Source organism: Mangifera indica, chromosome 6 (assembly GCF_011075055.1).
Source record: "Mangifera indica cultivar Alphonso chromosome 6, CATAS_Mindica_2.1, whole genome shotgun sequence".
In the NCBI taxonomy this organism is placed as follows: domain Eukaryota; kingdom Viridiplantae; phylum Streptophyta; class Magnoliopsida; order Sapindales; family Anacardiaceae; genus Mangifera; species Mangifera indica.
The window spans coordinates 18,533,197-18,559,352 of record NC_058142.1 but is presented as its reverse complement, the minus strand read 5'-3'; the positions used below and the strand labels follow the sequence as shown (position 1 = coordinate 18,559,352).

The 26,156-nt window shown below is 31.2% G+C and overlaps 2 protein-coding genes across 2 annotated transcripts; both read right to left on the bottom strand.

The window, feature by feature from the left end:
• Positions 1-2,854: 2,854 nt before the first annotated feature.
• LOC123219758 (potassium transporter 10-like) lies at positions 2,855-6,937 on the bottom strand. Its single transcript, XM_044641738.1, has 8 exons — positions 6,893-6,937; positions 6,509-6,734; positions 6,046-6,291; positions 5,852-5,917; positions 5,490-5,744; positions 5,211-5,378; positions 4,189-4,443; positions 2,855-4,054 (listed from the first exon to the last, which is right to left on the bottom strand). The coding sequence occupies exons 1-8, from the start codon at positions 6,935-6,937 to the stop codon at positions 3,024-3,026; spliced, it is 2,292 nt and encodes a 763-aa protein (XP_044497673.1). The 3' UTR covers positions 2,855-3,023.
• Positions 6,938-10,144: 3,207 nt separating this feature from the next.
• Positions 10,145-17,125, bottom strand: LOC123219009 (potassium transporter 11-like). Its single transcript, XM_044640662.1, has 8 exons — positions 16,049-17,125; positions 15,453-15,678; positions 13,920-14,165; positions 12,944-12,994; positions 12,544-12,804; positions 12,208-12,375; positions 11,717-11,971; positions 10,145-11,277 (listed from the first exon to the last, which is right to left on the bottom strand). The coding sequence occupies exons 1-8, from the start codon at positions 16,175-16,177 to the stop codon at positions 10,226-10,228; spliced, it is 2,388 nt and encodes a 795-aa protein (XP_044496597.1). The 5' UTR covers positions 16,178-17,125; the 3' UTR covers positions 10,145-10,225.
• Between the last annotated feature and the right edge of the window lie 9,031 nt (positions 17,126-26,156).

Here is a 26,156-nt window from a genome sequence, read left to right as displayed (position 1 = left end):
TCATATTTACAGAAGAAAATCATTCAAAAATAGTCATCTCTATCTCTAATGATAAAAGATACTTGCATAAACTATGAATCGTTGATGACTTTTTTGTTAAGTGGAACTTCTACTATTAGATTGGTTCATTTAAGATCTCAGTTTCCTATGACTTATCATTCACTCTTAATTATGTGAAATCAGAAGGAATCTCTATCCTTGACCCCTAGTAAATGCCACAATCATGTATGAAATCACTCCATTCATGCTTTCCCTTATTCTTATCTAAATAATATTTTCCATATTGATAGAGATTCTTAAAGGATAATTTAATGTTTATCATCTTATGAGACTTGGATCCCATATGAGATGTATGGGTTTTTGATGTGAGGTTTATATGTCTTTGGATTCTTTAATCTCTGACGGTTAGTTTTTTAGATGTACTTTTCCTTTTACTTACTCAGGCAATGACCTGCCATTTTTAGTCAGCCTAAAGATTTCTGTAAGTGGATGTTGGCTTAATCAAATATGTAGTTTCAGGTACCAAAGATTTCTGTAAGCTGATGTTGGCTTAATCAAATCTGTAGGTTCAGGTACCAAAGATTTCTGTAAGCTGATGTTGGCTTAATCAAATAAGTAGTTTCAGGAACCAAAGATTTCTGAATGCTTATGTTGGCTTAATCAAATGTGTAGTTTCAAGTACCGAAAAAGTTATATTGTAAGATGATTCTGCCGTTTCAAATATTGTGAGAGCAGACCGACAACTGATATTTGCAGCTGCAGAACTAGGAAACATTGAGTTTCTAACTGTACTTGTGAATATCCTGATTTGATACTGGAAGTTGATAAAATAATTATAGCATCTTTCATTTTGCGGTTATGGATCGTCATAGGGACATCTTCAAATTAATTCATGAGATTGGTGCTTTTAAGTTGCTTCCAAGGATAAAAAAGAGAATAATAAATTGCATTTGGTTGGAATGCTGGCAACAGCAGATCCAGCTCAATGTTGTGTCAGGTGCAGCTCTGTAACTACAACAGGTAAAATATTGCAACGCTCCTTTGATGAACAATATTCTTTTCGTTAATTAATAAGAACTTTTACAACGTTGGTTGTAGTAAGTGAACACAATTATGCATCCATTGGATCCTCACGATAAAAAGGGCAGAGGAGAAACTCCCGGTGCTGTATTTACTAAGAAGCATAGAGAATTAAAACAACAGGGGAAGAAATGGATAAAAGGACACTACAAACTATTGCCACTTTCACTGTCCCAGGTGGCACCAAAGGGGAGACATGGACTCCTCATTTTGTTCAGAAAGTGTCCCCCTGTAATATTTTAGTCCAATAACCTTGTCCAATATTAAGATATTGCCTATTTTAAACATATTTTGTTTTTGATCTTTTCAACCAAACAACTTAACAAGCTGACAAACCATTTAACCAATTTCATCTTAAATTTTCTAAACCCACAATTTCTCTCATGCCCCACCATCGCTTAGGCAATCTTATCTTAGACTCCCCAAACCCAACATCTCTCATGCCTCACCATTATTCAAAAGCACAAAATATTTAACTAGATTTATCTTAGACTCCATCACTTAAGAGCACAGACTATATAGCCATTTATTTATTAACATTCTCAAACAATGTGAGATACACATATAATTCAAACATTTCTCTTGTACTTTGCTTAAGGGTGTACATACAAACCTAACACCTCTCTCATACTCTCATACCCCATTATTGCTGAAAGAGCAAAGATTATTTAACCAATCTTAAGTACTTAACTAATCTTATCTTACACTTCTCAAACAATATGAGATGCACATAACGATTTGGCAAACCCAATATCTCTCTCATGCCTTACCATCAATCACAAGCACAAATCTTAGTGTCTTATGGCATGCCCATCATTTATAGAGATAGCTAGACAATTACGCGTTATGTCTGCAGCATGCCAGACTAAATCACATCCACAGAACCAGGTAGCCAAGTAACCGCGAATGATTCTTTTATTAAGCCAATTTAGCCATTATGGTGAGATACAATAATGTCAGTTATGTATATAATTTTTCATATATGTTCTACATTTAAAGTTGCGTGTATTTTTATACAAAATAGCAAGTTTTTGCTCACCATTGAAAGGGTAAGGTATGATTGTGGTTTGTGTAGAACCTGAACGCACTGTTCATATATGTAAATCTCGTCTGTGTCAATAGTAAATATGAACTTTGATCTGGGTTTTCTGCTTAGTTTATTGTTGTGAAGCAATGTTATGTGTACATAATTTAAGTATATAGTTGTTATATTATCATATAATTTCATATTATTTTATCTTTAATTCAAGATCATCCAATCACATAATAACATATCATCTGTGTACTTAAATTATATATAAAAAATATATATACATAATTTTTATTATAGTGCTTATGGGGTTTCGTCTTTTGCTGTCCATCTGCCTGGATGCAAGTACAAAATTAATCAAGCATGACAAGCCCTTTAAGTTGGCTCGTTGCACCTTAGTGCCTGCCATTTCAGTGGTTATCATTCTATATTCTAAAGGTCTCAAAAGAGGTTGTGTGGGCAAAAATCTGACTATTTGGTCCCTCTAGAATTGGGTGGGGATGTCAACTTGTACAATGATATGTTGAGTGTCAAAAATGAAGAATGATCTGATGATACAAAAAGTATACAAATTAGTATGTATTTATTATTAATTTATATAATTTTATTTAAAACAAAAAAGTATGGATGTATGTTTGGTTTAGGTTTCTGTCGAAACTTGAATCAACAACATGAGATGATTGATTTTGGAGTCACGGAAAATAAATGAAAATATTTATTCTTATTAAAGTAAAAAATGCACAACACCTATATTCTAAGCTGAAACCTCCTAAAAATTACTTAAACCTACGAAAATTTCTGAAAATTCATGCTAATGTAATGGCCCAATCTCTCATCCTGATGCATACTGTTTACTTATAACTGAATAACATTCCTCTATGATTCCCTCTGTCAATCAGACAAATTGTGCATGTTATACAAGAATCACTTGTCCAACATTCAGTAAACACTCATGGGGAAGATTGAACAATGCGCTTGGCTCCCTGCACATTTTCCACAGAAAAGTATAGATGTGATCAATCACTAATTTCTTGAAAAGCCCTGAATCCCTTCTCGCCATAACCACCGTCCTCCCAAGTATGTGCACCACTCCTGTGTCTCTGCTTTTTCTCAGGAACTCAAACTCCTCCATTTCATCATTCTTATGCATGAATTGACTCGCAGGCATGATGACATTGTTGTTTACTTGAGCTGTGGACTCGACGGTGGTAACTGAGCTTACTGAAGCAAAATCTATGTCAGCTTCAGTTTCCACTTTGGAGTTCTTATGGGTGGCATTGTCATCTCCTGAAAGCTCGGAGTACACATCTGCGTCTAAAAAATCATCCATCAAGGACTCAAGCCGGATAAACCTGAAGAGACTTTCAAAGAGTGTTTTCTCAAATTCATCGTCTTTCCTATGGAGATCTTTGTAACCATATCTAGCAACACAATGGAACATGTGGAAGCCCTTGGGGCCAACTCGCATTACAAGGAATCGTTCACCTTCAGGGACTTTGTAGACAGGAAGGTACTTGACACAAACAAAAACTACAACAGAATGAATTGCAGGAAGGTTGGTGATGAAATGTGCAAATATGTGAGGCACTCCACTAGCTAGATCACTATAAACAAACCCAACACCAGGGACTCTAACTAGTCCTAAACTAGGTCCAAGACCGATAATCCATTTAATCGAGACCTTACTATATATCTCAAATTGATAACGTTGTATTGTACCATAATGCCAAGCAGACATGATTATGAAAATGGTTGTTGCAATGGCGAGCGGAACCCATCCACCTCGATTAACCTTGAAGATCATTGATGAAAAGTAGGTGCCTTCGACTAGTAGTGATAAACTGGTGAAGAACATGACAAGAATCCAATTGCAGCGCCATACTAATACCATAACCAAAATCATCAGCAGTGTTGTTACCAGCATTACTATCACAACTGCTAGCCCTATGTGACATGAAAGAAAGTAGATGAGCAATGCATTGATGTTTCTTTGGACAATTAAGACAGGAAGAAATTTGTACAAAAGATGCTGCAGATCATTCTCTTTCATTTAAAACTTCACCAGAGGGTGAACTCACCACAAGCATTTCCAATTTGGTGTTGATTTTTGAATCCACTTGTGACAGCTACACAGAGAACCATAAGAATCCAATTAATTTCTGGAATGTATATGTGGCTATGGTTCCTCTTTGATGTATGCACGACTTTCACTCTTGGAAAACAGCCAAGTGCAGCAGCTTGCTTAATCAATGAAAATGTTGCAGATATTGTTGCCTGACTTGCAACAATAGCAGCTGCTGTGGCAACAACAAACACTGGCCAATATATGGTATCTGCAGAATTATGAAACATGATCATTTGTCAGACAGTTAAATGTAAGACTATAGTTGTTCGACAAATTTCTAGGTCAGGAGTACAGTTTGCTGAACATTATGAATTTTCTAGTATCATTATTATTAATACATCAGCAGGGCATTTAGCCTGAAGTTTTGCAGACTAATGAAGATTCATTATGTCTAATCAGTTTAGGTAGGTCTATTTAGCACTTCGCTTGAAGAAATAAACTTCAACTATCTTAGATTTTGTCAAATGGAGTTAACATTGCATGCTACATATTCTCAATCTGCCAGTTTCGGAGATTCATCTGAAATTCTCTGGCACCTCTCATCAGCCAGCAAATAATTGATTCCTTTCACTTAAAGAGTTATTTGGAGAGGTGATTTGTTATCTTGACTAACATGTGACATGGTCTCTAGGCAGCTTTATTTTATAAAATTAAAAGCAAAACTTTGTAGAGCAGCAAAAAGAGATTAAGGCTCCATGTCAAAACTGAATAAAGAAATGCATATTTTCCTGGATCAGAGCAACTTGCCAAGCAAAAATGATTTGAAATGGCTGAGAAATGAAGTAAATACTAATTGGCTTGACATTATATATTACTAGATACCAAAATCTTCATGGACTCTTACATGTCAAGTTGACATTTTTTTAGAATCACTGTTTTCTTCCCTATCTCGCTTTTGTTTTTTTGCTTTCAGAAGCAGCCAAGTGTTTATATCATTAACTGGAAGGAAGATTCAGGATAGAGATTGGAACAAACCTGGGATAGAGAGATAGAACACATCAAAAACATGATCCGCATTTTTCATCAGATAGGCAGCTTGTCCAGCATAGGCTAAAAGAAGGCATGGAAACACAATTGTTGTGAAAGCAATCTGTATGGCTAGAACTGGAAATTGGGACAAATCAGCGAAAAGGGCCTCAGTCCCTGCATCAATTTAACATCTAATCATTAGAACTTGCGATCGTTAAGAATGAAGTGTCATGTAAGACCTGTGATATGTAGCCTTATTTAAGTTAAGAACAATATTAAGTTTACCTGTTATACAAAGCACTATACCTCCAAGGGAGGTCCAACCATTTCCCTTTCTGAAAAACCGACATACGTATAGAGGTGAAAAAGCTTTCAGAACACTGCTGTCATATTTCCAAATGTTGAATATACCAATACCTCCAATTATCAGAAACCAAAGGAAGACAATTGGGGCAAAGAGATGGCCAAATCTGTCTGTACCATGATGTTGCACACTGAACAAAACAACTAATATTGCAACTGCAACAATCACAACTAGCTCTGCACCATGAAAAACAAGAAGTAGAAGGGCTTCAGTGGGAGACTTTAAGAGAAGCAGACATAGGGAAGCAAAGAGAAGAACTTCTGTAGTATCAGAATGGAAATACTTTCATTCAAGGCACTCGACGTCATCTTGGGGTATTCTAATCTGATCCCACCAGTGGCTGATAAAACTACCAAAAACAATATGATTAAAAAGTAATACATTAATCCACCCATTTCACTGATGTATGACATGATTAAGCATTAACTCATTTGATTATAAAGGCTCTAAGGATATGTCTGTCAGCAAAAAATGAACCTGATATAGCTGGAGTCAGAATCCCATCTCCAATCACCATAGAAGAGCCAATAAGCACAAGAGCTATAAGTCCTGTCTTGCTGCTACCATGATTCTCCAACCATCTCTTGCTGCGAGCAGCAAATGATTGTTCTTGGTGTATGGAACAACTGTAAGTCGTTAGCTCTTCATCAGACTGGTCTTGGTTAGGAATGGTTCTTAATTTTGCATGTCGACAGATTAAAGAATAAAGAGCAAATGTCCCACCTGCAGTACAACAAGCATAAATAAATTTGGCATCACATTTCTCAACAACGCTGTAGTGAATGATGCACATACACCAATGCCAAAATTCCCTTTCCCTTCTTGTTTGTATGCAATTCCCACAATTTATTTGGTTCCAGTTAGCTTCAAAACTTAAGGGAAACCAACAATGTGGATGCATGGATAAGGAAACTGCAGAAAAAAATGAGATTTGAATTACCTTGGCCGTTGTCATTTGCTTGGCAAACTATGAAAACATATTTGATGAGAGGGATGAGAGCGAGGGAGTATATAATTAATGACAAAGCCTCTACAACATCTTCGGTATCTTCAATTCCATCTGGAAATGTATTGTAGAAAACATACAAGGGAGATGTGCCCAAATCTCCATAAACTACTCCAAGGCTCTGGAATGCAAGCCACGTAAGCGATGAAGCTGATATACTCTGCAGGATCAAAAAGCCAACACTGAATAAGCACAGAAAACAAGTTTTAAAGCATCAACAATTACATTCTTCTCTAAATCTTTTTACTTGATACAAATTCAAAGTCTCTTCATACATACTGATCTGAAAATGGACAATATCATAAATTTCAATCTTACCTTTTTCTGCGATGTACTTGAACTCGCCTCAGCCTCTTCATCCATTGGCTGATTACCAATTTCTTGACCAAATGATTTCACCAATTTTTATCTGCTTCCCTCAGTCTGCAGTCACTTTCATTTTAGCTTTCTCAGTCTGTCAGAATCCACATTCTCATAAATAATTCCTGACCAAATGCAATTCCAAACCCTCTCAATACATGAAACATTTTGCTTACTGAAAAAAGACAGAAACATTTGCAGAAACATTCAAGTACAAAGCCTACAATTGCTTAATTGTCAGCTTTTCAAAATTATTCATATCCCAATTTGATCTCCAAATAATCTCTGGACTAATAACCCAAAAACAGAAAACATTGCCAAATGTGACAATAAAATGAATCAAAAACAACACAGAACACAAAATGCAATTCCAAATCCTCTCCATAAATGAAACATTTTGCTTATTGAAAATAATGGAAACATTTGCAAAAACATTCAAGTACAAAGCCTACAATTGCTTAATTGTGAACTTTTTCAAAATTTTTCAGATCCCAATTTGATCTCCAAATGATCTCTCAACTAATAACCCAAAAACACAAAAACATTTTCAAATGAAAGGATGAAATAAATCAAAAACAACCAAGAACACAAAAACATTGCCATATGACAGATTTGAAAGATATCATTTATTCCTAACTCCTTATCTCGTCCTGAAGCACAGAAAACAAAAACATACACACAAACCCATGATTAGAACAACATAAAATATGGATGTGAAGAGAGGAAGAATGATGAATATGACCAGGAAACGTAGCGTGACTCCTTCCTTGGAAGAATTGACACAAAGCTAGCTCCATCTAGCATGCCAACATAAAGTCACAAGAAATTTCTACAAAACAAAACCCAACTCCTTTTTTCCTAAGTTGTTTTCCTTTGTTGAATTGGGTTTGAATGGCAACTCACCAAGAATTACGGAATGGCGTTCACCGGGGAAAGCTTTTTGAAGGATTATAACTGCCTCTACTGGTCGTTATTTTCCTTCCCTCCAAATTAATATTTTGGTTTGTATTTTGTACGGTTTTACTATTTAAAGCATAACTGATTCTATGCATTAATTTAACTATAAAATTACTTATATAATTTTAATGTATAATTTTATATATAAATAATAATATATTAAAATATAATTATATATTAATTTATTTTTAATTTTTAATTATTTAATCATATAATAATATATTATTATTTATATATAAAATTATACGTAAAATTAACATATATAAATAATGATTTTTAACCACTCTAAATTTAATTATTGAGATAACGTTTTATAATGGGACAAGAGTATTGCCACTTTTATTTGCACAGAAGAGTCTGAATTCTAATTTATATACTCAAGATCGATATGCATAGTTTTTTTCAAGTGTTATTATTCCATTTATAATTAATGACAGATCATATAATAAAATTATATGTATTAATAATGAATATTATTTTATATACTAATAATAATATGTTATTATGTGATTAAATGATTTTATTTTAAAGATAAAATAATATTTAATCATATAATAATACGTTATATTTAGTATATAAATTAATACACATTATCAAAGTAAATAATTTTCCTCTATATCATAACATTGAAAATATTAATAATTTCAAATCAAAAGTTGAAAATTTTAACATTCACGGGGTTCTTAATTTATTGAGTTATGGCTATTATTTTTTGAGATGAAAATGCTTACACCTTTATTAAGCTAAATAACATTTCTCCTCTAAAATTTATAAAACTTTTTATCCGGATTGGGTCCTTCCACTGTCACTAAATTTGCAAGTCTATTCCTAAGTTTTCAGTATTGTTGTCTTTGGTCATTATCAATTCGACATAGATTTATCAGATCTCATTCAGATTTATCATTAACAAATTTCATTTGGGTTAGATCTTGTCGTTTTGATCAACTTTGAGATACTTTATCACTTACACAAACCTTAAACACATCTAGATCTATGAACTCTCTTTTTGTGTTTTTCAGCAATAAAAAGATTAGAAAAAAGAAGAAAAGGAAAAAAATGAAAATGATAGAAGAAAAATATAAAGCAGTTAGGGTTAAAATATATCTTTTGCATTATTAGGGGTGAAAGTGATAATAAGCTTATCATATATTATATAATATAACAAAACCACACATCTGACCTTGACAAATAGGTTGGAAAATTGAATTTTTAAACTTAAAGGTGAAAAATGATAGTTCATCCAAGTTTGAGGGGAAATAGTGTTTTGGCCTAAAAAATGGTCACAACTAACTGAAAATGATGTTAAAATATTTTAATAGAATTATTATGTGAATGTTTTCAACTTGGTTTCAACTTCCATTTTTAAAATGTGAAACCTCAGTTCATTCTTTTTATTCTTTATTAGATAGATAGGGAGAAAAAGATGACAACATATGAAACAAAAATGGGGCAATTTTTCTATCTTTCAAAGTCAATGTAGACATCTCTAGTTAGGCCAAGTGACCTACTATTCAACAAAGTTGGTGACTAATTTTATAAAATAATAGGAAGCATTTTAAACATATTTAATTGAGATTCATAAGTATTTTTAATATAATTTATAATATTAAAATTTATTTAAAATTTTTGAGATTATGATAGACCTCTAAAAAATAAATAAGAAAAAATTAATAATTACTAAAATGATCGTTTTAGAACTTAAACTAAACTGATATAACCAATTGATTCAATTAAAACTTAGAGGTAAATTCAGAGTAGGCCCCAAAATTATATTAGCAATTAGACTTGGGTGGATTGCAGTCTAACCAGTAAAACCTTTTCGGTTAGCAATTTGATCATGATCCAATCTTGATGTTGATACATCAACAAAAAGAATTGAAAATTTTATTCAAAGTTGAGACTTGAACTTGGATCTTAGCCTTGAGATGGAATGGAAGTTTTTTTTTTTTTTTTTTAAATTTAACCAATCTTTTATATTTTATAAAAATATAAAAATTTTTACAATTTTTATAATTTATTTGTAGCACTTCATCTATTATTATAGTATGTATATACCATTAAACCAAATTTATTTTTATATTAAAATAATTCAAATTATAATTTTAATATTGTTTATAAAAAATTATTTTCAATATTATTTTTAGTATTTATTAAAGATTTCACCAATCAAACCACTGATTCAACCAGAGCATCCTCTCATCATGTTGATTTGCAATAACAATTGAAATTTGTTGAGCTTTGTAGCTAACAAAATTAACCGGAAAGATGAAATAGATTATTAAAACCAACCAATACAAAGTTACTCTTTTTGATAAAAAGGATAAAAAGAAAAAATTATACATAGAAAATCTGTCCAACATTCAACAGACTCTCATGAGGAACATTAAATATTACACTATTTTGTCTGCAAACCTTCCTAAGAAATGCATATATATAATCAACTGCTATCTTTTTATAGAACTTTGATTCCCTCCTTGCCCTTACCACAGTATTCCCCAGAATATGCACAACTCCAGCATCTCTACAACTATTCAAGTATTCTAACTCATCTGTCTCAGTTTGGCTGCTCATTTGACTGGATGACCTCACTGTATTATTTGCATGCAGCGGCGATTTCATTGCTGGCGTGATTGAGTCTGCCGACGATATGGTTAGGCCTGTCATGGAGGAGGATGTGTTTCCATTGTTATTGTTGTTCAGCAGGCCCTCTCTTGACTGCTCAGTTTGCTGTCCATATATGCTATACTCCTCTGAATCTGAACACCCTTCCATCATGGCTTCAAGCCGGACAAACAAGAAGAGATTATCGAAGAGTTTTTTCTCAAAATCTTCATCTTTCTTGTGGAGGTCTTTGTAGCCATACCTCGCAACACATCGAAACATGTGGAAACTTTTGGGTCCAATCCGCTTTACAAGGAACCTTTCTTCTTCTGGGACTGTGTAGACAGGGAGGTACTTGACACAAATGAAAACGACAACAGAATGGATGGCGGGGAGGTTCGTAATGAAGTGGGAGAAGATATGGGGCACGCCACTTGCCAGTTCTGTGTACACAAGTCCAATTCCGGGGACCCGAACTAGTCCTAAACTAGGGCCAAGGCCAAGAATCCAGGCCATTGAAACCTTGCTGTGCATCTCAAACTCATATCGTTTCAAGGTACCATAATGCCAAACATACATGATAAGGAGAAAGGCTGCTGCAATTACAAGGGGAACCCAGCCACCTTGATCAACCTTGAAGAGCACAGCAGAAAAATATGTGCATTCCACAACCAATGATAGTGCAGTGAAGATCAGCACAATAATCCAATGAGAGCGCCATACAAGTATCATAATTAGAATCATCAGCATTGTTGTTACCAGCATGACTATGACGACGGCAGTCCCTATTTCAAATTAAATTATCACATAATTAAGTGAAAACAGCAGTACCGATCTCAGAAAAAACTTAACGTACTATAGGTCAAAAACAATGAGATAAATAAGTGAAGCCAACATATCTGAATAAACTTATCCTTCTAATTCATAATATATGTAAAATAAAGAATACATTTCATGCTTTATCACGTGATATGGGTTGCTGCTCAACAGAGAAACTACAAGAAATTTATACAAAGATGATTAATATGAATTAACTATTATATTTGCACAAAAAGTGTAAGACAATTTCCTCATGGTCTAGCACATATAACTTTAGCGTCTAAATCCCAACCTTCACACTTAGATAATAAGGAAGTTTGTTTAGTGAGATCTATTCTACAGAACATTGTATCACAGTAAAAGATGTAACAGAAAACAAATCCTTTTTTTAGAGGATGGGCTTACCATAAGCATTTCCAATTTGGCTTTGATTCTTGAATCCAGCAGTCACTGCAATGCAAAGAATCATAAGGATCCAATTGATATCTGGAATATAAATCTGCCCAAGGAATTTCTTTGATGTGTGCACAACTTTAACTCTCGGGAAACACCCAAGTGCAACGGCCTGCTTAATTATCGAAAAAGTTGCAGATATGGTAGCCTGGCTTGCTACTATAGCAGCCGCAGTCGCAACAATAAAAACTGGCCAATATATACTCTCTGCATAGCAAGAAACTATCAGGATCCATGATAAAACTATCCCCCAAATAGAACGGGTCATCTATACCATAAAAAGATTATCAGCAATACTCTTTGTACTCATTCACCCTCTTTTAGATTGTGCATGATCACAAATAATTAATTCACTAGATGATTTTTTATCAGTGTTGCTATGTTTAAAAAGGGTCCAGCAAATCAAGAAGAAACAAGTATCACAGACAAACATTAGAACAAACCTGGAATAGAACGATAGAAAACATCGACCACATGATCCTGGTGCTTCAGAAGGTAGGCAGCTTGTCCAGAATAGGCTAATAGAAGGCAAGGAAACACAACTACAGTAAAGGCAAGCTGTACAGCTGAAACTGGAAAATGGGCTAGATCAGCAAAAAGTGCCTCAGTCCCTGTCAGAATCCATAAACAAATATCAAAATGCATCACCAAATTTTAGCATAATTTTACAAAAAGGATGTATTAGTAGTAAAAATTAATGTAAGAGTGGACCAAATGGTTTGTCCGACAAATTGACAATTTAAAACCAATTCAGACCAACCACAAGATAGTAAATGTACCTGTAATACTAAGCAAGACACCTCCAAGGGAGGTAAAATCATCTCGTCCCCCCCTTTTAAAATATCGGTATATATATACAGGTGAAAAAGCTTTTAAAACTCTGCTATCATATTTCCAAATGTTGAGAAGGCCAATTCCTCCAATCATGAGAAACCAGAGCAGCACAATTGGTGCAAAGAGCCAGCCAACTTTATCTGTACCATAATGTTGCATGCTAAATAAACCAACTAATAATACAACAGCGACAACCACAACTACACCTGAACCAAGTAAACAAAGTAACTGTTAAAAGCTTGAAAATATAAATTAATTAAAATTTCAGGAAAAAACTAAAGAATAAGTTGCAGACATGCAGATAGAAAAGGTGAAGCTCTTTACAGAAAAGAGTAAAAGAGATACCGTTACTCATATGGGGGTGGTCCACCTTGATCCCTCCAGTGGCTGAAAGAACTGCCAAAGGTAATAATGAAAAAGCATTGGAGTGTATCTTAAGATACAATACTAACAATTAAAATTATAGCAAATTCTTTCATCTGACAGTAGAATAGGAATAGCAAGTAGATGGTGCACACTAAAACCACAAACAGCAGAAATTAAAAATCCCTGAGATTGGCATATATCATCATCTAAGGAAACATATGTATTTATAGCAGGACAGTTAAACAAACTACAGAAACACTTTTCCATTGAGTAATCAAGCATGACTTTGGTGTTTTCATCCTCTTTGTTGCTCTCATTTATCCTATTTAAAGTTTCTCAGACTTTGTATGATATGGTTCTTTCAGGACCCTTAATATGATATATTAATGGGATCCATGGAAAAATAATAACTGATGGAGATGGTGAAAAATAATTTATCAATTGATGATAATATGGTCATAAAACATTCAACTTTTTCATGAATTTACCTGCTCATGTATTCATAACAACATAGAATACTAGTAAATTGTACATGTTGCATAACATTTTGCCACAAAGATACAATAGTAGAGTATAAAAGATATCAAAATCAGAGTTGTAGCATGACAGTAGTACATGACTACATGTGCCTTGTAAATCTAGGCAAGGTTCCTGATTCAGTTAACACAATTGGCAGAACACCTGAGGGACCTTAAGAAGCATTATCTTAGCCAGATGTTAAATATAAACAACATATTTGAACTAAAGACGGCAGCAAATCTGCAATTGCATTTTGACACAGAATGGCACACAATGTAGCTTGACAATGGCCACAACTTGCTAGAGCTACATCGTTTGAATTATTTTATCTCATTCTCTACTTTCAAGGAATCATTAACAATCAACTTTATCCTCTTGGATAAATTGTTTGAAAGAGGATACAAAGAATGTTTCAAAGAGATCAAGACTGATATACCTGATATAGCTGGAGTGAGAATCCCATCACCAATCATCATGCAAGTACCAACAAGAACAAGAATAAGAAGTGCATTCTTTCTAAATGCATGCCCTTCCAACCATCTCTTGGTTTTTGCAGCAAATGATTGTTCATGGAAAGTAGAACGGCTGTAAGTTGTCAGATCTTCATCAGTTCGGTGTTGATTAGGAATGGTTTTTACTTTTGCATGTCGACAAAGCAACGAATATAGTGCAAAAGTTCCCCCTAAACCATGAAAAGGATAAGTTAAGAGACAATGGTGCTTCATAAGCCCAAAAAAAAATCAAAATAATATATATATATATATAGAGAGAGAGAGAGAGAAATGCCTATCAGCATCTCAAAGCTGGTACTACTATGTTGCAGTATACTAAAAAATCAGAGACATTGTTAAATAAAAAGTAAAATATACACAATATCAGGTTTAGAGATATTCCCTTATTCTTCATTCATTTTGATTGGGAAGTGGCAATCTCTTAACCTTCTAGTGTTCTTTAATTTGGGGATTGTTTATTGGGGGCCACTTTTGTCGTTAGTTTTCAAGCCTTCAGTAAGGACTTGCAAACCTAAACTCTGAGATAGGTTATTAGTTTTCTATTTTATTCCTTTGTGGACAGCTAGCTCACTCACAAATCTACTTTTTTATCTGTTTTTTAAAAATACATTTTCTTTCTCATGAAACCAAAAAAGGTAGAAGTTAACAAATACTATCTTAAGCACCTTTCATATTCTATTCAATAGCAAGATCTCAATTGTATCATAAAACCTTTACTTTTTTGTATCTGTGTAGCTTTTCACTAATTCTGTGATCGGTCTGATGTTTTGCAAAAAGAAACAAATTTACAAAGTCAAAATGGACCATAGAAGTTCAGCAAAAAAGTAGTAATTGTAGTCAATATGTTATGAGACTAAATAACAGAGGAAGTTTCACAAAAAGATCAAAATACACAATGAGTACATTCAGTGGTAGATTTTTGTAAAAATGGTTCAAAAACTACAATATATACTATTTAACCATTAATTCTCTCTGATCACTCAATATGCATGATTGAGGCACATAAACAGCTACTGATTTCCTTCATTTTTCAAGGCAGCTCTAATACAGTTCAAATTCAGAATTCAGTGTATAGAAGGTCAAAGCCTACTTTGTGTGCCCATTTATATCTAATCTTGGTGTATCTCTCCCATTAAAGATATATAATAAACGCAGGTCTCTTTCAAGTAATACACCTTAACCTGTCTTTCGGAATTTGGGACAGAATTATTAAAAATGACATTTTTCTAGAAGGCAACAGGAAATATTGAAGATAAATTATAATTTACTCCAATCACAAAGGCAGTAATATGGGAAGAAAAAATTATTAATCTTCAGAAAAGAAAAATAATAAAAGAGAGAGAAAATAAAAAATGTTCTTAGCCCCTTTAGCAAATGCAATATTAAGCTCATCCTTTTATGAAAAATTTTCATAATTTCACAATATCACTTAAGTCCACAATTATATATCAAATTACCTTGACCATTGTCATTCGCTCTGCACACAATGAAAACATACTTGATGAGCGGGACAAGAGTAAGCGAGTATATAATCAATGAAAGAACTCCAATCACATCCTCTGGATCATCGATTCCACGAGGAAATGCATTGTAGAAAACATACAAGGGAGACGTCCCCAAGTCTCCATATACAACTCCAAGACTTTGGTATGCAAGCCGCAGAAGTAACAAGGCTGAAAATTTCTGCAGAATCAACAATAAATCAGCAAAATATAAAAAAATAAAAATAAAAATCTGGAATACCAATTATAACAACCACAGAATCAACAAATTTGATCAATAAATCTCTTCTACCCGTCATGCACACATCTTACTTAATGCAATTCAATCTATGAAAATCTAAGTCCATACCCAACAAAACAATAGAATAAATCCACAAAATGATAAATGAATTCAAGGCCTATGCAACAAAAATGATTTAGCTGGATTCATAAACAGGCCAATGAAATTTAGTTCATCCAAATAACTTGATAAGACATAGGAAGTAGAAGTTATAATTCTATCTATCTGAAGTAGAAATAGAAAGAGTGTCAAAAAGGCAATTGCATCTAACCTTTTCTCTGTACATATTTCTCAGCCTTCCAGCCTCTTCGTCCATGGGTTGATCAAGCTTCTGATCCAAAACCCACATGCTTCCTTGGTTATTTTCAGTGTCTTCATTAATCTCAACTCTAGCAGCCATTTCCAAAGCCACCTCAAAGTGATTATCGAGCTTCCACCTAACTCTATTAATCTGTCTCTCTAGAGTAAACCCAACAACTCTGAACACAAAATCACCACTTTATTTGCTTCCCAAGTCCTAAATCAAAACAAGGGGTAACTCAAATACAACTTCTTTGAATCTAAACTTCACAGGAAATCCATCACCAACCCAACCAAAAACTGAAAACCATCTAAAAGATCTTGAAGAGAACCAGAATTTGTCAATTACCAGAAAACTCAATCAATCCAAGCCAGAGAAAGAGAGAGAGAGAGAAAGAGTAAAGCCTAATTCTCTACTTTGAGCTTAAAAGTGAACAAAAAGCTGTAACTTTTGACACTTTAATCTCAATTACCAGCAAGCTAATACTCAAAAGTATGAACCCAAAACACCAAAAGAAGATAAACAAGTCAAAGCACGCTTCATATCTCTACACATAATTGGAAAAAAAAACACTAATGAATAAAAACGCCAAATGGACACTTGTATTTTCAGCTCCACAGGCTTTTGTAGTTGTCACCCAAAATTTTGAGTGGGGTCAGCTTAATATCCACCACAAGATGATAAACTCAGTAAAATCTTCCAAAAGACCACCACAAAGCCATGAACCCTTCAATCAAAACACGAAAATAAGCAAAACCCCGGTGGTTTTGCGCAAATTATGAACTGAAAAAAAGAAGAAAACAAAACTGTGTCCGCCTGGTTTTGGCTGGTTCATTGAATACAAGTATAAATAAAACTATGAAACAGAGCTTTTCGTTCTCTCTTATCAGAGTTAACTCCCACAAAGTCTCTCTTGACAACTTCTATAGAGACAGAACGAGAGAGTAGCAAAGTTTGTTCGTTGCTGTATGATTGAAAATCATTCGGTGGACTCCGATCTTCATTAGGATTCTGGAAGGTGCTGTCAAAATCTCAGCTTCTTTAAAATTCAAGCAGCTTTTATACAAGTTTTTGTCCAAGTAAGTGTAAAGGAGAGAGAAAATTTACGGCTTTTCCCAGGGAGTTCAAAGTATTTTGATTTATGATTTATCCATACAAGATTAAATAATTTTATAGAGATAACCATAATACTGTATAAAGCCACAGTATTTTTCCCACCCAACCAAGGTATAGAAGCTTTTTGTTTTTTTATTTAAAAAAAAAAACAGAACTTTTAGAATTTAATGTTTCCGATAAAAAAAAAAATTGTTTCTTTTAATATGATAATTCAATAGTTTTGCATTTTCCTATCGCTAATTTTTATATAGATAAGTTAAAAAATGTTTATATATATATATATATATATATATATATATATTTTTTTAATGAATTTTTCTTTACCAAGTTTAATAGCTAACAGTGCAGAGATTTAAGTATTTTAGTATGTACATTTAGAGTGTTTAGAGCTTTGGTTTACCCTTTTTGCATAAAATAGATTGAATCCTTTATAATTTTAATGAAAATTGTTAATAGTTTTGTATTATAATAGATGTAAAATCGATTAATGTTTAAATCAAATTTGAAAACGGTAGATTTAGTGTGATTCAATGACCACACATAATTTATAGTCATCATGTGAATCACGGGTGATCATCAGGGTTGAAGACAAAGAAGTTTGTGAATTTTTCAACCATACATAACGCCCATGTGGTGAGGGTTTTCAATTCTTTTTTGATATATAGAGAGTTTTTACAATCTACCATATGGGTCACACGTGGTAAGGTTTCAGATATTTTTTATCATAAGTGTTTTTTTTTTCAATATGTACAACAAGCATGATTGGTGTTTCTGATATTTTCTAATTCTAGAGGGTTTTTGATATTTTCTATTTTGGATATTAATATTTTCCCATTTAGGGTTTTTAATGTATAATTTTCAAATTTTTGTTTTGCTTCTTTCAAATTAAACATGAATTATAATAGTTAACATATTTTATTTATTTATTTATTTATTTTCTTGCAGAATAATGGCTTGGGACACAAAATAAAGAGAAATGCTTCGCTTTAAGGTGCAAGTGACCACTCATGGGCATTAAAATACAATGGCCAAAGACCATAATTGATAGATTGATAGAAAGAAACTTTCCATATGACATGTTTTGGAAAGCTTTTCTGATTATAAGATCTATGACTCAAAAGAGTGTCAGTATACTTCTTTTTACTGCCTGAGACAATAAGAACAAACTCGAGTGAAGAGTTATAGATTAAAATTAATAAAATTGATCTCGAATTCAGTCCTGTTTAAGTTTGTATACAACTATAAATTTAACTCAATTCAAATTTAAAATAGTTATTAATGATTCCTATAAACTCAAGATGCATACAAATTAATTGAATTCACTTCTTCATATTGTGATTATGATTAGAGCATTAATAAAATGAATAATTGTGAGTGGGGAAGTCTGATGCTGGATTATCATACTAATCTCGTCAGATTTATCGACTTACTGGTTGGATTTCATTAAAAAGGAATGGCCAGTTTTCCCATTAAATAAGAAAATAATTACGATAGAGATCTGGGGAAGGTTTTATTTATGATTTAAAATGTAAATTACTAGTGGTGTCTTTTAATTGTGACTGATGATACCTTTCTAATCTCTGCTTAGCTAGCGCCTACTTGTACACTAGCTGGAGATTTTTTCGGGACACCCCTGAGCTTTAGTGGGAGAACTAGAAGACCCACATACTTGAAAATTTTAATAATTACACCCTTATGGTTTTATAATGAAACACAAACACTTGCAGCTTTTTGATCGACAATTACAGTTGGATTCGCACTTAATTAAACTCAAACATGGGTTTGCTTAATTTTAATTTGAGTTTAAACTTATTTGAATTAGTTGATATAATATAAATGAAAAAATATATTTTTTTTTAAATATATCAAATATTTATATGATATAATAAATTTATTATATGATACATATTTATATTATTTATATGAATTAATATTTTTTTTTTATAAATATAAAGATATGATAAAAGTGTATTTAAGAAATTTTAATTTTTTTTTTGTGGGATGTGTGATTATTTTAAGATAATGTGGTAGCTGAAATTTTTTATTATTTTTTATTGTTGAAATATTATTATCATTTTTGAAAAATATATTTTAAAAGTTAAAAAGTATATTTTTTATTATTTAAAACCTGATGCTATTGAAAACTTTATTTTGTCGCACTTATCCATAATTATCAGAATCTGCTGCCCATTTGTTTTCATTAGAAATTTGTCGGAATCTAGAATAAAGGATAATTATAATTATAATTATATATATATAACTTACTTGTCAATAAAAATTAAGTTGAAAAGACAAAATTTTATGCTTATCTAGTGAGAATATATTTTCAATCTAGTTAATTATTTTACATTTTAAGATTATAATTTATAATATTCTATGAATTGACTTAAAATGTATTCTAATAAATAAAACCTTTTAATATATAAAAATAAATAAAAATTGTTTTTTATTAATAAAATCAATAATGAGCTTAATGTATATAATATAGATGCATGCTACGACAATTCATATATTACAAAATATAAATGGGATAATAACACATAGACATAATGAGTTTTCTTTGAATGAAAGGGTCGAATTTTTTTTATTTGTTTATTAAAAGAACCGACATTTTTTATTTTATCATTGTAGGGACCCAACTTTAATACTTCATTTCGAAGTAACCAAATTTTCAATTCGATTTTAACAATTTTAAATTACAATGACATGACAGATTATTCCTTAGTGACACTAACTTGGGTATTTTGGGCATTGGCATAAAAATTTGTGTGCAATAATATGGACGATATGTGTGTTGATGTGGACATATTATCTATGTTATCGTATAAAAAAATTTTGAAGAAGAAGTTAATTTGTTATTTTTTGTAAATTAAAATTGTTCATATCAACCCTACATGATCCACATTAGCCGTAAAAATTTTTGCGTTAGTAATTCAATATCTATCATAGTTAACAATTATCGAATATATCATTTCTAAATAAAAAGAAAAATCAATGTCATTAACATTTGACAACATTAGAAATTATTCTCATTTTTGTGTGGTGGAATAAAAGTTTAACCTTTTTTATAAAAATATTAATTTGAGTATTTTAAGAAACAATAAATTTTAATATATGGCTTAATTAAATCTCAATAATTATTTTATTTAATTGGATAATAATAATTTTGTATGTTACCTGATAATTAAGTTTTAAAAATGATTCCAAAGAACATGATAATAAAATTGATTTGACTGAAAAATAATTAAAATCATGAGAACTTATTACTGCAATTTCAAAAGTTGATAAAAGAAGCAATGATTTAAAAAGATGTGAAAGGACTCTATTCATGAAATTTGAGGTGTGTGTGAAAAACGTAGTCTCATTAAAAAAAAAAAATAGTCGGTCCAATTAAAAAACCTGCCCCTGAAAACCAAATTATGATCTTGGTTTGAATTGATTCGGATTCAAATTATTATTCGGTTTAAATAAATTAGGTTCGTAGCTTTGTTGATAACGTTACAATTAAGGTCACTTTATTAACTATTTTTTTCTTTTTAGATAATTTATTTATTTTTATGATTTTTTTATTTATAACAATTTGGTTTTTTTGGATATAATACTGTTTACTAATTTTGACAATAATTTTTTACATCTTCTATCTTTAACGTTTGAGATTTTATATCTTTTAATCACGATTTTTTTTTCGATTAATTAAATGAATGAGTTGGAAAAGCACATTCCTATTTAATTTAGGGCATAATTGTCAATCCATATGATCAATATGGTTCGGTTTTAGTCGCTGTCTGTTTAATAAATTTACGTGTTGCAATATGAAGAATATTCCAAGAATAAAAACTTTTCTAAATTCTTTAAAATTCCACTATCACCACACGTACTTTTCAAATGCAACATGTTACACGTGCCTTTGAAAACCAAAGAAAACGAAGAAGAGTTCTGATTGGGCAGGTTTGCAGGTCCTACGATTCTAATGCACGAAATTATTTTTAAATTCTCTAATTTAAATTGAAAAAACAAGAAGAAGGTTGAATTGAGTTAAATCGAAGTTAAAAATAGACTGACTTCAGTTTGATTTAAATTTATTATTGAAAGATCGTTAATGAGATGGATAATATTATTGATAAGATAAATAATATTATTAATATTATAAATAGTATCATAGATAGAATAAATAATATTACTGAAGAAGGATTTAAATTTAATTTGAGTAGAGATATCAAACTAAAATATTAACTCGAATCGAACTGAATGTCAATTTAAACTGAGTTGACATAGTTCAAGTCCACCCCCACCTAGAGGTATTGAGTCATCACCTTTTATTTATATTGAAAAGGCCAATTTTTTTTTTTTAAATTGAAGGATTAAACTAATAAAATTTTCTATTGAAGGAATCAAAATTTTAGATTTTTTATAAAAAGAACAATTACTTGATATTTTTTATAAGGTATCGAACAAATATAATTAATTAAGATTGTTTTGTTTGTTTTTAGAAACAATGTGGGTAGTTTGGTAAATCCAATAAAAAATAATAAAAATTTAACCACTCTAATAAAAAAAATTTAAAAATTTACCTTTTAATAGGAAAATTTTAAAATTAAATTTCTTTAATTGAAAAAAATAAAACTATTAATTTTCACTGACTCCATGAGCTCCACCAATTCAGGTATGACTAGGATTGAATGGTTTCCTTCCATAGTGTCAGGGAATCTAAATTATAGGGTTATAATTTGCAGGACCACATGTCCCTTTTTTTTTAAGTTTAAAAAAAAAATAGAAGGTTGAGATTTTCGAGGCACATGAATCAGAATAATCTGACCTTTGCCACTCCTGAGATTTCTGATGAAATTATATTATATTATATTTTATGTATTTATTAAATAATCGTGTTCATACATGCATCCATGAAATATTTTTATTGTATTATAATTTTTTATTTTAAGTACAATTTTGTATTATAATTTTTTAAGTTAAAGTTTTCATATTGCTATGTTGTTAAAACTACTCTTTGAAAATTTAATGTCCGGCCATTGCATGTGTTTAGACATTATTCAGTTGACCACAATTTTATTACACGAATCTATATAATTTTGTTACATATATTTATACAATAAATTCAATCATTTTAATTAGGTTTTAAATAATTTTCATATTAAAATTAGGCTCATGAACTTATCTATTAAGAAGTTGTGGGATCCGCTTTTAGATTTTTATTATATATATATTTTTAATACATATTGTCACTTCAATACAACCGTATTTGACAATGCTGTCGCGGAAACCAAGTCTATTATCAGTTCAATAATTGACTTGGAGAATTAAATATCAAGTGGGCCTTTCCAAACGACACTTTTGCTCAATGCTTTTATATTTAAATCTTTAATTTGGGCTTCCTTTGCAAACTTTTTTCCTTTTTCTTTTTTTTCCAAGAACTTCGCTCATTTGGTAAAGTCTCAATCATCCATTCCCTTGGTGGGACATTTGAGACTTTTATGTCTCTCAATCCGCCATTCTCATAAGGCGGTAAATTTGAGGGAGACTAGGCTCAACAATTTATCGTAAGAATCTCTGGTTTGCCAATTTTGTCTTAAATTTGAGCTTGAATCAAATACTATTTGATTTGATTATATCATTTATATACACTTAAATTTATTTGTTGAGGTGTAGAGTTAAAGTTGAATCTTTTAACTCCACCTTTAAAATTATGCAACTTAACCAGTTGTTATATTCGTTTGATAACTTTTTTAAGCCTATAATTACAATTTTACACATTAAAGCAAAAAATACCAAAAGTATGAAAAGCTAGAAAGCTCACGAGAGTTGATATATGATAAGTAATATAATAATTTGAATAACATCTCAAAGCTAAGGTGCTGGTTTTGAAAGCAATGTGTATACATAGATTTCAATCACCTCCTCCAAAGTGTTGGAATTTTAGCCATTTTATTCTTTCATATCTACTTTTTTTTGGCTTTTCTTTTCTTCAGTGCCATACAGAGAATAAGTTCTCCACTTTCAACAATGTTGACACTTTGAATATTGGGATCCACTTGGTTTGTAAATATCGGATCGAATTTTTTGTTTACACTCAATTCATTTAATATGAATTCGAATTTAATCTTAAATGGTTTAAATTGGGTCCGACCTCAAATAGCTCGAGATCATTTTTATGAATTTAAAAATTTTATAAATAAATAATATTATACATATTTATTTTAAATATATAATTAAATATTATTTTATATTTAATTTAAAATTATATAATTTTATAATAATATATATAAAGATATAATATTTTATATGTTAAAAATAAATATTCATAATTTTATTATTTATAAATAAATTTCGACCTTCCGATAGAGCAAACATGTCCAATTATTTTATAAACATATGAACAAGAGAAATGAAAAATGTTTCGACGCATCCAGCAAAAAGACAGAACAGCATCCAAGAAAAAGACAAAGCAGAAATATGTATGATAATGACTAGAGCGGCATTGAAAGGTTATTACAAAAAGGTGGATCCCATCCTAGCTGTATCGGATTGGATCTAAGGCTTATCAAATTATTTTTAATTTAATTAGAGAATAATTCTTATTTTGTTCATAATATTATATTTTTTAATAATATTATTTTATCCTTTCTTTTCAATGCAACATTATTAGAGAAGATTATTATTCTTTCCAATAATATATATTAGCTTAATAATATTATTTATTCGGTAGATAATCCTTTAATTATATATTAATTTGAATTTAAATTTGATACAAGATATTTTAGTTGATTCGAGCCCAATCAGTCTTACAAATGTTAGGTAATGCATTACAGGTGTCAAGTGTTTATATTATAGAAAAATTTAGGGAGGGGACAAAATAAAAAAAATTAGGTATTTATATATATATAGAGAGAGAGAGAGAGAGAGTATGTAATAAATTAATAAATAATAGGGAATGACGTGTCCATATATTATTATTTGTTAATGAGAAATTTAAATTGGACAATCCTTTTCATGAGCTAATTTTTTAATTTAATTTAAATTTGAATTAATTATATTAAATAAGTAAAAATTTAAATCTAATAATTGATAATATATAAATCAAATTTTGTTTTTCCCTTTGCCCTAAATCTAGCAGTTTTGGGGAAGCCTGCCAGAGGGAGGCCCAGAAGGCAAACTGGATTAAATACGTAAAAATTTAATGTGTTTTTTTATGTGCATGTATGTTGTTATTCTGTAAAACTTTTTCTTGGCCAAATTCATAAAACGACACACGGTAAAGCGATGACATGCATGAATAGCAATCAATTGCTTGGTATACAGGCACAACTTCTTCTACTTGGGGTGGCAGGCAACCTTCTAGGTCATACAGATTGTAAAAACTCTATCTATCTCAACACTTTCTCAAAAATACATAACATAAGACATAAACTCTTGAATAATTTGTTGAATCACATTAAGAACCCCTTTCATCTTTATTATTCTCTTTCACGTGAACATAATTGATGTAGAACTATATAGTTAATTCTCACCATTATTATTATTATTATTATTATTATTATAGTTTATATGACGAAAAATCACGTGACCAACCTAACTAAGTTCACCCACCAGCTCGGTGTCCGGCTGAAACCAGATGTTCAATTAAAGCTAGACATATTTAATTCGGGGTGCCCCGCAAGTCCCCTCTCTAGGTTTATAATATTATCTGCTTCAACAAAGCAATTCAATGAATTCATCATTCTGAGTTATCTTATTAGGGTTTTCAAACTCCAACTACTTTTTTCTTATGTTTATTAATATATTAAGTGGATACCCCTATCTCTTCTAATAATAGATTTCTACTAATATTATGTTAAGTACATAAATATGTATATATTTATATATATTATTATATAATTAGATATTATTTTATCTTTAATTTAAAATTATCAAATTATATAGTGTTTAGATTGATTCGAGTTGCATTCGAATTAGAACTTCAATTTAGTAGTTTGATTTGAGTTTAATTCAAATCCCTTTTCAATAATACTGTTTATTTTTTTGACCATGCTATTTATTTCATTGGAAATATTATTTATCCCTCCAATGATCTTTGAGGATATCTCTGGCTAGTTCGCATGACTCAAACTTGAGTTGGTTATTTAGGATTTTAGTCAACTTCAAGCTAGAACTTTAATTTGATATTTTAGTTTGAATTCATTTTGCATTCCCCTTTAATGATACTATTTATTTCATCAACAATACTAATTTATCTCATCAAAAATATTATTTTTTCTATTAACAATCTTTAACGATATCTCCCTCAAGTTAGAACTTGAGTTGGTTATTTAGGGTTCTAGCCAAATTTGAGCTAGCGCTTCAGCTCCATAGTTTGATTTATGTTCGGCTTGAATCCCTTTCCGTTGACACTGTTTTTATTTCATTGGAGGCATTATTTATCTTTATCACCGATATTATATATCTTATTAGAAATATTATTATTCTGCTATCAATCTCTAATAATATCCTCGCTAGTTCATACAAATTTGAGTCTGAACTAGAATTGGATATTTATAATTCAAGATGAACTTGAACAAACCCATATTCAAGCTCGGTTCTATTTGAATCTATCCCTAATGATTGGTTTTCTTATCTTCATTAATTGCAGTGTCACCATTTCATGTTGCCTGATAGAGCAAAGAGACAATCACACTATCCTTTTCTCTTGTGGCCGACAGGTGCGCGGGGCGGCGAGGTGGAGCCTGAATCTGTTTCTCTGGGACATTCATTCTCTGAACTATCCAAGTGAAAATGGTTGAGGCCGTAAGCCATTATTTATTCAATGACAACATGATGCAGGATAAAGTTTTTGTTAACACCGTGGAAACGATTGGCTATTAATTATGTTATTTACCTGTTCATTAATTTGAGTTTGACTCAAATCTAGAATAACAAATTCAAGTTCAAATTTGAGTTTATGTAAACTCGA

Excerpts from the sequence above, each read along its gene's own strand:
- LOC123219758 (XM_044641738.1), bottom strand. The coding sequence starts at position 6,937 with ATGGATGAAGAGGCTGAGGCGAGTTCAAGTACATCGCAGAAAAAG. Across the intron at positions 5,918-6,045 it reads TCTGACTCCAGCTATATCAG|TTTTATCAGCCACTGGTGGG; the intron begins GTTCATTTTTTG and ends TGTTTTTGGTAG. Across the intron at positions 5,745-5,851 it reads GTCGAGTGCCTTGAATGAAA|AGCTAGTTGTGATTGTTGCA; the intron begins GTATTTCCATTC and ends TTCATGGTGCAG.
- LOC123219009 (XM_044640662.1), bottom strand. The coding sequence starts at position 16,177 with ATGGCTGCTAGAGTTGAGATTAATGAAGACACTGAAAATAACCAAGGA. Across the intron at positions 12,805-12,943 it reads CCACCCCCATATGAGTAACG|GTGTAGTTGTGGTTGTCGCT; the intron begins GTATCTCTTTTA and ends TACTTGGTTCAG. Across the intron at positions 11,278-11,716 it reads CCAAATTGGAAATGCTTATG|GGACTGCCGTCGTCATAGTC; the intron begins GTAAGCCCATCC and ends AATTTGAAATAG.